The following is a 17,012-nucleotide window of genomic DNA, read 5'->3' on the forward strand; positions in this document are numbered from 1 at the left end:
GGACCCCATAGGCCGACCACAACTGGCCTCCATCGAGCCGTCCTGCTGCACCGGGCGCGAGACGAGCACAGTCCTGCCGCGGGGCGTGAGACGGGCCAATCCTGCAACCAAGCACGAGACAAGCTCGGTCTCGCGGCACCAGGCGCGAGACGGGCCATGGACTACAGCTGGGAGAAGACCAACCCATCGACGAAAGAAGCGAACGGGCACCAAGGAGAGGGGTCGAAGGCCAACACAAATAGCCTATGCACGATCCAATGCAAGAACAATCCGGCCACCGCGACAGTCAACCTGCCACCACCACATCACCTGCGCCTCCATGCCCTGGTCAGATCCACCCGGAGCCCCACCACCCCACGCCGGAGCAGCATGGACAACAGCCACTCATTCCCTGCGGATGACTTTTGATAGCGCTTGATGCTATTATCATTTTCTAGAAGTTTGCGTGAGAGGCTCGGTGTCCGCTGTTGTTGGGGTTGGGCTGATTTCAGTCCCAGCATTATATTAGTTAAAAACTAATCTTGTTCCAAAGTTGTCGGCTGACTTGAATGTAGTAGCTTTTTGGTATTGTTGCTGTAAATTAGTTCTGGACACCCTCTGAGGGTATCTTATCTCCCTATGTTACTTCTGAATCATGTTGGGTTTGATCATGAACATGGTAAAACAAAATGCATGTATTTGCTAGAAGTAACCGTTTCATCAACGGCGGGCACTTCCTAGAGTCCCATTTCTTCTTCCCTGGTGATCCTTGCACCGAGGGCCGCCAGGGTTCAGGTTGTGAACGGAAGAGGCACTTACTTGTAGACTGATCGGTGGTTACTTGGTTGGTCCTTGAACATGATCGCCTATGAGCTCGTTGAGAAGTGTGGACCATGTGCAATTCTGAGCCAGAAGTCACACAAGTAATTTGGGCCAATATGGAGGGACAGAAATCACAACAAGATCTCCAAAAAAAAATCATCAAAAGTAACTATCTTCATCATCAAGAAGTAATACTCCCTCCGTTCCTAAATATTAGTCCATTTTAGATGTTTTACTAGAAGACTATATATGGATGTAGATAGACATAGTTCAGAGTGTATATTCACTCATTTTGTTCCGTATGTAATCTCTTAGTGAAATATTTAAAAAGATTTATATTTAGGAACGGAGGAAATACAACAATATCTATTGAACATGCAAAAATAATAATGCTCTAGTGCATCATTACGTGTAATTGACCCCGTATTTGGAAATTTTAACAAAAAACCGGCCACTCAGCACACTTTATTGATCAGATAACAAGATTACATCGCTTATCAGGAAATTTAAATATATCTAATAGAACATGATGTAATTGGTGGGCATGTAGTGGCAAATAGGTTCACCACGCACTCCGCCTAATAGCTCAAAGTACTGCTCGTCCCAATCAGATGTGTTCATGTGGCACATGGCTGTTGCCGTCACGCCCATTGTCCCATCTTCCAAGCCCTTGAGGTGCACCGTCAAAGACTGCACCTCTTTCGGCCGGTGGCAATAGAAGACCTCATACGGGAAATCCATAGGGTGGCATGCCACCACGTTATTGCTGAACTGGGCGATCTGTGCCACAACATACATGGAGTTGGGAGTCTCATGCCCATGAATTCTTGTAATGGCTGCTCGTCCGCCGCTGGCTCCTAAGGCTTTGGTAGCGAACCTGGCCATTGCTTCACGAGATGAGAAGCACATATGAGGCTCCTCCTTGTCAGCTGGTTTGCCGCATGAACGGAGGGTGTCCGCTACCTGCTTTGCCTTTATCGAGCCGTGAGGTATCTTGTAGTGTGAAAGGATGGTTGCCAAGTACTTTGACTCCAATGGAGTAGAGACAGCATTGACAGACTTTGGTGAACCAGCTCGTGCAAACATAGTTCCTTGCGGCAGTACAGTGCCAACACGCAGATTCTTCTTCAAGAACAACATGCCAGTTTGAACTTTTATCTTCTGGCGTTTGACTTGTGCTTGAGGTACGGCAGAAGCTGTTTAGTTACAAATCAAAAATATATTATCAGTTTAACTTTATCAAGAATATCGACATACAAAAGTTAATTTGAATATTCGATACATATCATTTTTCTTCCAGCCTGCACACTTTCTAAAATTGATAAGGTAACTCAATACTATCACTAAAACTGTTTTCTGGGAAATAACAACGGTGAGATTATTCAGAGCGAACACAGTGGGAAATAACACAAGTGCTTACCAGAAGGTGCATGATCTGGATCCCAATGTACCGCATAGGCACTTGCACCAAACCCATTTTCTTCTGCAGGAAATAACAAACTATGAGTTGATTCACAACTAACACATACACAACTTTGTTCACCTAGCATAGGTACTTACTTGAAGGCGTGTGATCTGGATCCCAATGTACAGCATAAGCACTTTCCCCAAAACCAGTTTCTTCTACAGAAAATAATAAACCATGAGTTCATTCACAATTGATAAATCTTGCATTGGTAAAGATTTCATAAGTACTTACTTGAAGGTGCATGATCTGGATCCCAATGTACCGCATAAGCACTTTCACCAAAACCAGTTTCTTCTATATATAGAAAATAATGACCCATGAGTTTATTCAAAATTGACAAATCTTGCATTGGTAAAGATTGCGTAACTACTTACTTGAAGGTGCATGATCTGGATCCCAATGTACAGCATAAGCACTTTCCCCAAAACCAGTTTCTTCTACAGAAATTAATAAACCATGAGTTCATTCACAATTGACAAATCTTGCATTGGTAAAGATTTCATAAGTACTTACTTGAAGGTGCATGATCTGGATCCCAATGTACGGCATAAGCACTTTCACCAAAACCAGTTTCTTCTATATATAGAAAATAATGACCCATGAGTTTATTCAAAATTGACAAATCTTGCATTGGTAAAGATTGCGTAACTACTTACTTGAAGGTGCATGATCTGGATCCCAATGCACCGCATAAGCACTTTCACTAAAACCAGTGTCTTCTATAGAAAATAATAACTCGTGAGTTGACAATTGATACATCTTGCATTGGTAAAGATTGCGTAGCTACTTACTTGAAGGTGCATGATCTGGATCCCAATGTACCGCATAAGCACTTTCACCAAAACCAGTTTCTTCTATAGAAAATAATAACCCATGAGTTCATTCACAATCGACAAATCTTGCATTGGTAAAGATTGCGTAACTACTTACTTGAAGGTGCATGATCTGGATCCCAATGTACCGCATAAGCACTTTCACCAAAACCAGTGTCTTCTATAGAAAATAATAACCCGTGAGTTGATTCACAATTGATAAATCTTGCATTGGTAAAGATTGCGTAGCTACTTACTTGAAGGTGCATGATCTGGATCCCAATGTACCGCATAAGCACTTTCACCAAAACCAGTTTCTTCTACAGATAAACCATGAGTTGATTCACAATTGACAAATCATTGGTAAAGATTGTATAACTACTTACTTGAAAGTGCACGATCTGGATCCCAATGTACAGCATAAGCACTTGCACCAAACGCATTGTCTTCTATAGGAAATAACAGATATGTGGTGATTCAGACTTGCCAAATTCAGAAGTTGATAGGGTAGCACAAGAACTTACTTGAAGGGGCACGATCTGGATCCCAATGCACAGCATAAGCACTTTCACTGAATCCATTTTCTTCTACAAGAAAAACAAAATATTTATCAGGTCATTTTAAATCAACAGATCGACTTGTACTGATATATCATAGGTACTTACTTGAAGGTGCATGATCTGGATCCCAATGTACCGCATAAGCACTTTGACCCAACCCGTTTTCTTCTGCAGGAAATAACACACTATGAGATGATTCAGACTTGCACACATTGTCAACTTGATAAGGCAGCACGAGTGCTTACTTGCAGGTGTGTGATCGGGATCCCAGTGTACCGCATACGAACTTTCACCAAAACCTTTTTCTTCTACAGGAAATAGCAAAATGCATTTGAGTTGACTGATAATTAGCACACTGTTACTCCCTCCGCCTGAAATTACTTGGCGTGGAAACGAATAGAAATGGACGTATCTAGAATTAAAATACTTCTAGATACATTAATCTCTTCAACAAGTATTTTCGGACGGAGGAAGTACTTGATAAGGTAGCACAAGTCGTCCTTACCAGATGATGCGTGATCTGGGTCCCAATGAACCGCATACGAACTCGCATCAAAAGCATTCTCTTCTGCGGGAAATATATAACAAGCGATATGAGGCGATTCAGACTTCATACAGTCTCGATCAACTTGGTAAAGTTAGCACTAGTACTTACGAGAAGATGGAGGTTCACCCCTGTCGCTGGACTCACCAAAGGTGAGGAGGAGCATCAAAAATGCTGTCGCCGTAAGCTTGGTCGCCATGTCGAGATCGACTAAGAATTGAAGAAATCTGTTGAGTGACGAAGATGGATGTCTAGGCGGCTATTTAAAAGCGGTGGCAGGAATCCCGCAATTTCCTCTAGCATTTAAGTCATTCCCTTTCTGTTACGAAACATTTATAAGTCATTCCTGTTTGGAAACAAACCATAAAGGAAAGAAAAACGGTTAACTGGTATAATATCTCTCCGCAAATGCTCCGTACCATTTTTTAACTGCCGTATATACTCCGCGCGCTTTAACTAAGAGCATCTCCAACAGGCGCCCAAAAACTGCCCCGCGCGCTAAAAGATCCGTTTTTTGGGCGCTGAACTGCTCCAGCAGAAGCTGCAAAACACTGCACGCGCTAAAAACTTTTGGGCGCGCGCTCAAAAACGCTATCGCGTGCAGCATATTTGGTGCGCCGGCTTGCGCGCGCAGCAAACTCTGAGCCGCTGCAGATGGGACCTCTGGATCGGACTGGATTGGGCGCCGCACTAGCACGCATCTGTTGGAGATGCTCCGGTCTCCGCGTTTCAAAACTGCCACAGTGGCGCGCTAAATTTTTTTATTGAGCGTGGATTTTTTACGCTGCTGTTGGAGATGCTCTAACAGCCCATAATAAGCGGATTCCCCCGCCGTCCTAATCTCGCCTGCATGCAAGGTCAAGAAATCCTATCATGTGCAGCCTATCCACATGATCACATATATCTACACATGCTTAATGAACATGCAAGTCATCCATATTATCAAATACATGCAATCGATAAACTTTTCACAACGTAGTGTTTTGGTGCTACAGTCGTATTATACCACACACACCAGTAGAACAACCGTGCATTGCTACGAGAGCTACCGTGTATATAAACAAATCAAACAAATGATTAAGGTCGTTTTAAAGATCAAAGCTTCTTCTTTCCTCGTACGTCTAGATGTGTCCGGACATCAAACAGACGACTAGCGGGCTCCCAAAATTCACCTGTATAGACAATGCAGGCTCCCTGAAATACGGGCCATGTATGGGGAAGAATTGTGGTTGTTCGGATTATCAACCATATTATCTCCAACAAGCGACCGCAACATAAAAACCTCGCCCCATCAGACACATTTCCCTTTTCCCGTCCTCATCGGATCCCTCTCATTTAAAACCGGATGACGTGTACCTCACCTTCCCCGTGATGCCCTCTCCTCTTCACATCATATTTCCCAACAGACCATCAAGGAGAAGTCCACCGCCAAACGCCCCGCTCCGCCCTGATCCCTTCCCCCGTGTTCATGCTAATCCACCCCCGCCATAAGGGAGGGGGGGGGGGATGTGTGTGCAGCCCGTCACGTCCTTCGTGGTAAGAAGGCATATTCGAAGTCTCCTTTGCCATTGCCCGTTGTAACATACAATTGAATGCCGTGCATTACCATGAAAAAAAATATGATGTTTATTCTTAGGCATGCAACTGATACGCCACCGTGTCCGTTATTCACCGATGAAGCATCCAACAAATGCATTTACCTTTCTATACTAACCAAAGTTTCTCTGGTCCTTTACTAACCGGGGCTAAAAGCCCTAAAATAGAAAATTCCAAAATAGGAATAAGGCTTGCTATTATTAGAAATTTCCAAAAAATATCATATTCGTGAAGCAGGTATACAACGTGATAAAAAAATTATAAACCGCTTGCTCATGCATTTTGATGCAAAGCAATCTCTAATGAGATGCATTTTGCCACATTTTTTAAAATAGGGAGATTATTCTGCTCACACATAATACCTGAATAACTACTAGGGAAAACCCTACCAGTAGCGCGGGATATGTAGCAACCAATAGCGCTGGTAGACACACTACTGGTACGACGCTACAACTAATTTTTAGCAATATCACGCTTCATTACGAGCGCTACTAGTACGGTCACATATGAGTAGCGCCGCGAACCACCACGCGCTACTGATATGTGACTTTATGAGTAGCGCTGTTTTTTTACCCGCGCCACTATTAATCCCGCAATTTTTGTTTGTATTTGTTTTGTATTTTGACATGGTTATACATATTAATATACATCAACAGTAATAGTTTTGCAAAAAGAACATTTAGATAAAAATGAATGGGTGCAAGTGATCAAGTTCGATTAGAGAGAAAATATGATGTTACAAATTGCAACATCATATTTACCTCTAATTCAACTTGGTCACTTGCATCCATCCACTTTAATCTAATTTCATTCATATAACTTATCGTCCGCTTAATCATCTACCAACTCATCATCCTCTTAATCATATAAGAACTCATCATCCTCTCAATCATCTAACAACTCATTATTATCCTAATCATACCAAGTTAAAATGTCATAAAATAGAAAAACACCATTATAATCATAAACTAGAAAATGTCATCTCTCTTGGCTAGCACATATTATTCTCTCCTAGGTAGAATATACTACTATCTACTGGGTAAAATAGCATAAAAAGGTAAGCTCCACTCTCTTCACTGTGAAGAATAGAGATCCACCTATCTCCGATATGTGGCATGCACAAATCCTTCGCGTCTCCGCCAAGTAGTTGTCGACGGCTTTTCATTAAATTTTCAAATCCTTTAAGTTTCAGACTTCCACCCCTTCTAGAAAGCGAGTATGCATTGCGAAAACATATAGGCCATCGTGGTCGTATGCTCATAACATTCAAATGATGACCTTCTATCACTAGTAGAAAACAGGGCTTTGCTTCGGGCCTGGCCAGCCCACTAGTCCCTGTTCTTCACGAACCGGGACCCATGGGGGTATTAGTCCCGGTTCATGACCCCAGGGGGCCGGCCGGGGCCTCGTGGGCGTTGGCCCGGGTTCGTCTGGACCCATTTGTCCCGGTTCTAGGCACGAACCGGGACCAATGGGCCGCGCTCCTGGCCCACATCGATTGGTACCGGTTCGTGCCTTGAACCGGTTTAGAAGGGGGGCTTTAGCCCCGGTTTATGCCACAAACCGGGACAAATAATTTGCCTATATATACCCATCGCCGCGGGAGAGCACTCTGTTTTTTCTGGCCGGCGAGGGGAGGGCATTTGGGTGCTCTAGCTCACCTCCTATGCACATGAGGTGTTCGATGAAATGCCCAAGCCACACTAGTTAAGCTTTCCCCTCTCGAAGCTCGACCTCAGAGCTCCATTTTTCCCGAGATTTGTCTAGATTTAGCGGTCCGTCACGCCCCATCCCCGTTTTCACCGCTGGAGTACGTCCATGTGTACGTACGCAATGTCGTCTGCAAGCTCCTCCGCACACAGTGAGGTAAGTCGATTTGGATTTTCGGTTGACATTGGATTTGGGGATTTCTCATCTAGGGTTTCACGGGATGGGCCGTAACATGCGCCTTTCTGGCTCATAGGTGGATGGCTTCGGGATTGTGCAGTTCCAATCCGAGTTTTTCATTCCCAATCCAAGTTTCTACGGCCTTGAGGAGCGCTCGAATCACCGTTTCCCGGGGCATGGGCTAATTCCTGCTCGTTGTGTTTCTTGGGGTGGAGTAAGCATGGGAAGAAGGTTTTTGGGTTGTCCACTCGATGTAATTCCTCAAAACATCAGTCGGTACTCTGTTTTCATCGATTTATTGCAAAGTTATGAATTTCACCTAATTATGTGAACTCTGATTTAAAAACTTCGTGATGAGTGTGATTGGGTTGTTTGGATTGACCCCCCCTCCCACTGAGCTAGTGGGGCAAGCTTTTGAGGAGCTCCATGGTGGCCTTGAAAGTAGTTGGATCAAAGCTAGTAGGATGGAGAAGAAGGTTATGGATCTGAAAAGGAATGAGCTCATGGAAACAATGGGTTTTCTCTTTGTTCTTGGCATCAGCATTGTGGCTAGTTTAGTTTCTATTTGGTCTAAGCAAGCCAATTAAGTGGCAGTGTGTGTGTTATGTTTCTGCTAGTGTGTTGTGCACTAGATGTAATTCTATCATTTGTGCACTGTTGTGAACTTGAGCAAATGTAATGTTGTGCCCTAGATGTAATGGATATCATTTGTGGTGTTAAAATTGTCACCACTGCCAACTTGGAACCTTTTCAGAGTTCATTTCAAATGCTTTTCAATTTCATGGTCTTATAGCTCAAAATAATCAGTAAATGCATGAAAAATAACAAACGAAGTCAGAAAGGGTTGTAACTTGATGATGTGGCTTTGAATGGTGCATTTTGAACACAGAAAAACTATGGAGTTCAAATAAGTTCAAAAAAAAGAAATCCCTTTGTAACAGATGTTGGGGAACGTCGCATGGGAAACAAAAAATTTCCTACGCGCACGAAGACCTATCATGGTGATGTCCATCTACGAGAGGGGATTTCAGATCTACGTACCCTTGTAGATCGCACAACATAAGCGTTAAGAAACGCGGTTGATGTAGTGGAACGTCCTCACGTCCCTCGATCCGCCCCGCGAACCGTCCCGCGATCCGTCCCACGATCTAGTGCCGAACGGACGGCACCTCCGCGTTCAGCACACGTACAGCTCGACGATGATCTCGGCCTTCTTGATCCAGCAAGAGAGACAGAGAGGTAGATGAGTTCTCCGGCAGCGTGACGGCGCTCCGGAGGTTGGTGGTAATCTAATCTCAGCAGGGCTCCGCCCGAGCTCCGCAGAAACGCGATCTAGAGGTAAAACCGTGGAGGTATGTGGTCGGGCTGCCGTGGCAAAGTTGTCTCAAATCAGCCCTAAAACCTCCGTATATATAGGTGGGAGAAGGGGGGCCTTGCCTTGAGGCTCAAGGAGCCCCAAGGGGGTCGCCCGAGCCAAGGGGGGGAGTCCTCCCCTTCCAAACCGAATCCAACTAGGTTTGGAAGGTGGAGTCCTTCCCCTTTTTTCCACCTCCTCCTTTTTTTTTCTTTTCTCTTTGATTTTCTTCCTATGGCACATAGGGCCTTCTTGGGCTGTCCCACCAGCCCACTAAGGGCTGGTGCGCCACCCCCAAGGCCTATGGGCTTCCCTGGGGTGGGTTGCCCCCCCCGGTTAACACCCGGAACCCATTCGTCATTCCCGGTAACTCCGAAAACCTTCCGGTAATCAAATGAGGTCATCCTATATATCAATCTTCGTTTCCGGACCATTTCGGAAACCCTCGTGACATCCGTGATCTCATCCGAGACTCCGAACAACATTCAGTAACCAACCATATAACTCAAATACGCATAAAACAACGTCGAACCTTAAGTGTGCAGACCCTGCGGGTTCGAGAACTATGCAGACATGACCCGAGTGACTCCTCGGTCAATATCCAATAGCGGGACCTGGATGCCCATATTGGATCCCACATATTCTACGAAGATCTTATCGTTTGCACCTCAGTGCCAAGGATTCATATAATCCCGTATGTCATTCCCTTTGTCCTTCGGTATGTTACTTGCCCGAGATTCGATCGTTAGTATCCGCACACCTATTTCAATCTCGTTTACCGGCAAGTCTCCTTACTCGTTCCGTAATACAAGATCCCGCAACTTACACTAAGTCACATTGCTTGCAAGGCTTGTGTGTGATGTTGTATTACCGAGTGGGCCCCGAGATACCTCTCCGTCACACGGAGTGACAAATCCCAGTCTCGATCCATACTAACTCAACGAACACCTTTGGAGATACCTGTAGAGCATCTTTATAGTCACCCAGTTACGTTGCGACGTTTGATACACACAAAGCATTCTTCCGGTGTCAATGAGTTATATGATCTCATGGTCATAGGAACAAATACTTGACACTCAGAAAACAGTAGCAACAAAATGACACGATCAACATGCTACGTCTATTAGTTTGGGTCTAGTCCATCACGTGATTCTCCTAATGACGTGATCCAGTTATCAAGCAACAACCCCTTGTTCATAATCAAAAGACCCTGACTATCTTTGATTAACTGGCTAGCCATCTAGAGGCTTGCTAGGGACAGTGTTTTGTCTATGTATCCACACATGTATATAAGTTTTCATTCAATACAATTATAGCATGGATAATAAACGATTATCTTGATACAGGAATTATAATAATAACTATATTTTTTTTTGCCTCTAGGGCATAATTCCAACAGTCTCCCACTTGCACTAGAGTCAATAATCTAGCCCTCACATCATCATGCGAATTACATTGTAATAAATCTAACACCCATACAGTTCTGGTGTTGATCATGCTTTGCCCGTGGAAGAGGTTTAGTCAGCGGGTCTTCTACATTCAGATCCGTGTGCACTTTGGATATATCTACGTCCTCCCCTTCGACGTAGTCGCGGATGAGGTTGAAGCGTCATTTGATGTGTCTGGTCTTCTTGTGAAACCGTGTTTCCTTTGCTAAGGCAATGGCACCCGTGTTGTCACAGAACAAGGTTATTGGATTCAGTGCGCTTGGCACCACTCCAAGATCCGTCATGAACTGCTTCATCCAGACACCCTCCTTAGCCGTCTCCGAGGCAGCCATGTACTCCGCTTCACATGTAGAATCGGCTACGACGCTTTGCTTGGAACTGCACCAGCTTACCGCACCCCCATTAAGAATATATACGTATCCGGTATGCGACTTAGAGTCGTCCGGATCTGTGTCAAAGCTTGCATCGACGTAACCCTTTACAGCGAGCTCTTCGTCACCTCCATACACGAGAAACATCTCCTTAGTCCTTTTCAGGTACTTCAGGATATTCTTGACCGCCGTCTAGTGATCCACTCCTGGATCACTCTGGAACCTCCCTGCCATACTTATGGCCAGGCTAACGTCCGGTCTAGTGCACAACATTGCATACATGATAGAACCTATGGCTGAAGCATAGGGGACGGTGCTCATATGCTCTCTATCCTTATCAGTTGCTGGGCACTGAGTCTTACTCAATCTCGTACCTTGTAAAACTGGCAAGAACCCTTTCTTGGACTGTTCCATTTTGAACCTCTTCAAAACTTTATAAAGGTATGTCCTTTGTGAAAGTCCTATCAGGCGTTTTGATCTATCCCTGTAGATCTTAATGCCTAGAATGTAAGCAGCTTCTCCTAGGTCCTTCATAGAGAAACTTTTATTCAAGTAATCCTTTATGCTCTCCAAAAACTCTACGTTGTTTCCAATCAGCAATATGTCATCCACATATAATACTAGAAACGCCACAGAGCTCCCACTCACTTTCTTGTAAATACAAGATTCTCCAACCACTTGTATAAACCCAAATGCTTTGATCACCTCATCAAAGCGTTTGTTCCAACTCCGAGATGCTTGCACCAGTCCATAAATGGATGGCTGGAGCTTGCACACCTTGTTAGCTTTCTTAGGATCGACAAAACCTTCGGGTTTCATCATATACAACTCTTCCTTAAGGAAACCGTTAAGGAACGCTGTTTTGACATCCATCTGCCAGATTTCATAATCGAAAAATGCAGCTATTGCTAACATGATTCTGACAGACTTAAGCATCGCTACAGGTGAGAATGTCTCATCGTAGTCAACTCTTTGAACTTGTGAAAAACCCTTTGCCACAAGTCGAGCTTTATAAACGGTCACATTGCCGTCAACGTCCGTCTTCTTCTTAAAGATCCATTTGTTCTGAATAGCCTTGCGGCCCTCTGGTAGTACTTCCAAAGTCCACACTTTGTTTTCATACATGGATCCTATCTCGGACTTCATGGCCTCCAGCCATTTGTTGGAATCTGGGCCCGCCATTGCTTCTTCATAATTTGCAGGTTCATTGTTGTCTAACAACATGATTGATAAAACGGGATTACCGTACCACTCTGCAGCAGCACGTGGTCTCCTCGACCTGTGTGGTTCGACAGGAACTTGAACCGGAGTTTCATGATCATCATCATTAACTTCGTCCTCAACCGGCGTCGCAACGACAGAGGTTTCCCCTTGCCCTGCGCCACCATCTAGAGGGATAAGAGGTTCGACAACCTCATCAAGTGTTGGGGAACGTCGCATGGGAAACAAAAATTTTCCTACGCGCACGAAGACCTATCATGGTGATGTCCATCTACGAGAGGGGATGAGTGATCTACGTACCCTTGTAGACCGTACAGCAGAAGCGTTAGAGAACGCGGTTGATGTAGTGGAACATCCTCACGTCACTTGATCCGCCCCACGAACAATCCCGCGATCAGTCCCACGATGTAGTACCGAACGGACGACACCTCCGCGTTCAGCGCACGTACAGCTCGACGATGATCTCGGCCTTCTTGATCCAGCAAGAGAGACGGAGAGGTAGAAGAGTTCTCGGGCAGTGTGACGGTGCTCCGGAGGTTGGTCATGACCTTGTCTCAGCAGGGCTCCGCCCGAGCTCCGCAGAAACGAGATCTAGAGGAAAAACCGTGGAGGTATGTGGTCGGGTTGCCGTGGAAAAGTCGTCTCAAATCAGCCCTAAAACCTCCGTATATATAGGTGGGAGGGAGGGGGCCTTGCCTTGGGGCTCAAGGAGCCCCAAGGGGGTTGGCCGAGTCCAAGGGGGAGGACTCTCCCCCCCAAACCGAGTTGGACTAGGTTTGGTGGGAGGGAGTCCCCCTTCCTTCCCACCTCCTCCTTTTTTTTTCTTTCTCTCTTGATTTTCTTCTCCTTGGCGCATAGGGCACTTGTGGGCTGTCCCACCAGACCACTAAGGGCTGGTGTGTCTCCCCCAAGGCCTATGGGCTTCCCCGGGGTAGGTTGCCCCCCCGGCGAACTCCCGGAACCCATTCGTCATTCCCGGTACATTCCCGGTAACTCCGAAAACCTTCCGGTAATCAAATGAGGTCATCCTATATATCAATCTTCGTTTCCAGACCATTCCGGAAACCCTCGTGACGTCCGTGATCTCATCCGGGACTCCGAACAACATTCGGTAACCAACCATATAACTCAAATACGCATAAAACAACGTCGAACCTTAAGTGTGCAGACCCTGCGGGTTCGAGAACTATGTAGACATGACCCGAGAGACTCCTCGGTCAATATCCAATAGCGGGACCTGGATGCCCATATTGGATCCTACATATTCTACGAAGATCTTATCGTTTGAACCTCAGTGCCAAGGATTCGTATAATCCCGTATGTCATTCCCTTTGTCCTTCGGTATGTTACTTGCCCGAGATTCGATCGACAGTATCCGCATACCTATTTCAATCTCGTTTACCGGGAAGTCTCTTTACTCGTTCCGTAATACAAGATCCCGCAACTTACACTAAGTTACATTGCTTGCAAGGCTTGTGTGTGATGTTGTATTACCGAGCCCTCACACGAAGTGACAAATCCCAGTCTTGATCCATACTAACTCAACTAACACCTTTGGAGATACCTGTAGAGCATATTTATAGTCACCCAGTTACGTTGCGACGTTTGATACACACAAAGCATTCCTCCGGTGTCAGTGAGTTATATGATCTCATGGTCATAGGAATAAATACTTGACACGCAGAAAACAGTAGCAACAAAATGACACGATCAACATGCTACGTCTATTAGTTTGGGTCTAGTCCATCACGTGATTCTCCCAATGACGTGATCCAGTTATCAAGCAACAACACCTTGTTCATAATCAGAAGACACTGACTATCATCGATCAACTGGCTAGCCAACTAGAGGCATGCTAGGGACGGTGTTTTGTCTATGTATCCACACATGTAAATGAGTCTTCATTCAATACAATTATAGCATGGATAATAAACTATTATCTTGATACAGGAATTGTAATAATAACTATATTTATTATTGTCTCTAGGGCATAATTCCAACAGTCTCCCACTTGCACTAGAGTCAATAATCTAGCCCTCACATCACCATGTGAATTACATTGTAATAAATCTAACACCCATACAGTTTTGGTGTCGATCATGTTTTGGCCGTGGAAGAGGTTTAGTCAGCGGGTCTCCTACATTCAGATCCATGTGCACTTTGCATATATTTACGTCCTCTTCCTCGACGTAGTCGCGGATGAGGTTGAAGCGTCGTTTGATGTGTCTGGTCTTCTTCTGAAACCGTGGTTCCTTTGCTAAGGCAATGGCACCAGTGTTGTCACAGAACAAGGTTATTGGATTCAGTGCGCTTGGCACCACTCCAAGATCCGTCATGAACTGCTTCATCCAGACACCCTCCTTAGCCGCCTCCGAGGCAGCCATGTACTCCGCTTCACATGTAGAATCTGCTACGACGCTTTGCTTGGAACTGCACCAGCTTACTGCACCCCCATTAAGAATAAATACGTATCCGGTTTGCGACTTAGAGTCGTCCGGATCTGTGTCAAAGCTTGCATCGACGTAACCTTTTACGGCGAGCTCTTCGTCACCTCCATACACGAGAAACATCTCCTTAGTCCTTTTCAGGTACTTCAGGATATTTTTGACCGCTGTCCAGTGATCCACTCCTGGATTACTCTGGAACCTACCTGCCATACTTATGGCCAAGCTAACATCCGGTCTAGTGCACATCATCGCATACATGATAGAACCTATGGCTGAAGCATAGGGGACGGAGCGCATATGCTCTCTATCTTCATCAGTTGCTGGGCACTGAGTCTTACTCAATCTTGTATGTCGGGGATATACCCCGCAGTGTAACCCGGCTTGGAGTATGACCCGCCAAGGACTTGGCGACTCACCGGCGACTTAGCAGTGACCTGGCGGGCGACTCATACTTGTCCCCACAGGCGACTGAGATAAATGACGAAGGCCCGAGGCCCGGCGTACACCCTGGCATAAGGCGACTCATAGAGAGGCCAGGAGGGCCGACTCACATAGAAGGCCCAAGAAGAGGAGAGACTCCCTCACAAAGGAAACAAGACCCGGATTAGGATTCAAGAGAGACTAGTCCTATTCCTACTCCTAGTAGGACTCTACATGTAAACCTAACCCTTCCACCTATATAAGGAGGGGTAAGGCGCCCCAAGAGGGACAAGAGATACAACTTAGGTCTAGACAAGACAGACCATTAGATAGACAGACCAGACACCCACAAGATTAGAGGTTGCGAGTCTGCATCCTTGTAATTGAGATCATCATCTTCATCAATGAAGCACAAGCAGGACGTAGGCTTTTACCCCCATCGGAGGGGCCGAACCTGGGTAAACTCGCGTCTCTCGATTCCGACCAACCCCTTCAAGCCGCCACATGGTTGCGATGGCCTCACACCTAAGTTCTCTCCTGAGGACATCTGCCGTGACAAAACCACGACAGTTGGCGCCCACCGTGGGGCCTGATCGCACGGTGGAATTGTGTTCTTGGAGGGATATCTTTAAGGATCGAGATGCTTGGGATTTGTCCGAGGAGGACGAGAAAATTAGGGCTGCGTCAATGTGCTACCTACGCGAAGCGACCCGTCGAATCCAGCACAAGATCGTTTTTGCCGTTGGTGCTGCGCGTAGCCGGAATCGAAAAAGATCCCACACGCGTGGAGAAAATCAGTTTTGGGCACCGGTTCCTGTGTTTTCTGATTACTGCCACGTCGGTCCAGCAAGATGAGAAGTGAAATCAGCCATAGCTACTACTACTTAGTCCACATGAGATCGGGATACAGTACTGGTTTGTTACATCAAAAGTCGAAGCCAAATCCAACACAGACGAAGAAAATCTTGCTGCAAGATCGATCGGGCAGGCTCCCGTGTAGCTGCCGCTACCAGGGTCCGTCTCCAAGCCGGCCCTCCCTTGGCAGCTCAGCCTTGAGTCGCCCATGCCTCTCTGCGCTGGCGTCGCCGCCGTGGCTTCACCTTGCCGCTGCTCCTGACGGCCGTCCAGTTCATGCTGCCGCTCCGGCTGGCCTTGCCACGAACCGGGTCACCGCCACGCCATGCTCGTGTTGGCCACGAGCCAGGTCACCATCATGCGTGTCCACTGTCACGCTGCCGCATCTGCTGGCCTCGTCTCGAGCTGATCTCCCGCTTCTGTGCACCGTTCGAGCCGGTTTGCTTCTGCAGTCGCGGCCCCCGCCGTGCTCGGCTCGAGTTGCCTCGTCGTGTTGGCCCCGCACGTCTGAAGTCACATCGCTTCGCCCCGGTTTCGAGGACTGTCCGAACCGTTTTCAGACATCTCGCGTCCGAGTCGTCGTCGCCTCACCTCGAGCAGGCCAAGTCGCCGCCAAAGTCACGCCTGCCGCCCACGCCTTTTTCACCGCGCCTTGCTCTCTCCCGCGCTTGCTCGCATCGACCGCGTGAGCCGCCTCTTGGTCGAGGCTCACTTCGCCTCGCCCTTGCGTGTACTCTCGCCATGGCCATCCTCCTCGTGTCATGGACTCACGTCTCCGCTGCTGTTGTGGGCTCTGGCTGGTGTTGCTGTTTGTGTTATAGCTGCTTCATGGCAATATAAAGAAAGGGGGGCTCTTGTGGTATAAAGAAAGATAACAGAGATGAAGAGATAAGGTTCGGTGTGGGCTGGCTGGTGGAGCTGCTGCATGCCCGTATGAGAAGAGACAACGTCTAGGTGCATCACGAGCGAAGTTATGTGGGCAGACATTGAAGATGTGGTAAAAAATAAATTTCTACGTAGTTGTTTCTACGCGGTCGTCCAAATACATCAGATGATATCTGCTCAGTCTATTTTATTAAACACTTATTATTTCCTGTGAGAGCGATTACTCTGGCATGTGCTATTTTTATGCAGGACAAATACAAAGCTGGTATTATATCGTGAATACCAAAGATGCGCCGGCATCGTTTTACAATGGTATTTCGTCCGTACCATGCAGTTCGTCGGA

At 46.3% G+C, this 17,012-nt stretch overlaps 1 protein-coding gene across 1 annotated transcript; it reads right to left on the bottom strand.

The window, feature by feature from the left end:
• Nucleotides 1-1,241: 1,241 nt before the first annotated feature.
• On the bottom strand, nucleotides 1,242-4,384 carry LOC123403999 (BURP domain-containing protein 4-like). Its single transcript, XM_045097897.1, has 8 exons — nucleotides 4,315-4,384; nucleotides 3,606-3,668; nucleotides 3,339-3,401; nucleotides 3,061-3,123; nucleotides 2,783-2,845; nucleotides 2,644-2,706; nucleotides 2,222-2,284; nucleotides 1,242-1,997 (listed from the first exon to the last, which is right to left on the bottom strand). Exons 1-8 carry the CDS (start codon nucleotides 4,382-4,384, stop codon nucleotides 1,318-1,320), a joined length of 1,128 nt encoding a protein of 375 aa, XP_044953832.1. The 3' UTR covers nucleotides 1,242-1,317.
• Between the last annotated feature and the right edge of the window lie 12,628 nt (nucleotides 4,385-17,012).

Source organism: Hordeum vulgare, chromosome 6H, assembly GCF_904849725.1.
Source record: "Hordeum vulgare subsp. vulgare chromosome 6H, MorexV3_pseudomolecules_assembly, whole genome shotgun sequence".
Classification (NCBI taxonomy): Eukaryota; Viridiplantae; Streptophyta; class Magnoliopsida; order Poales; family Poaceae; genus Hordeum; species Hordeum vulgare.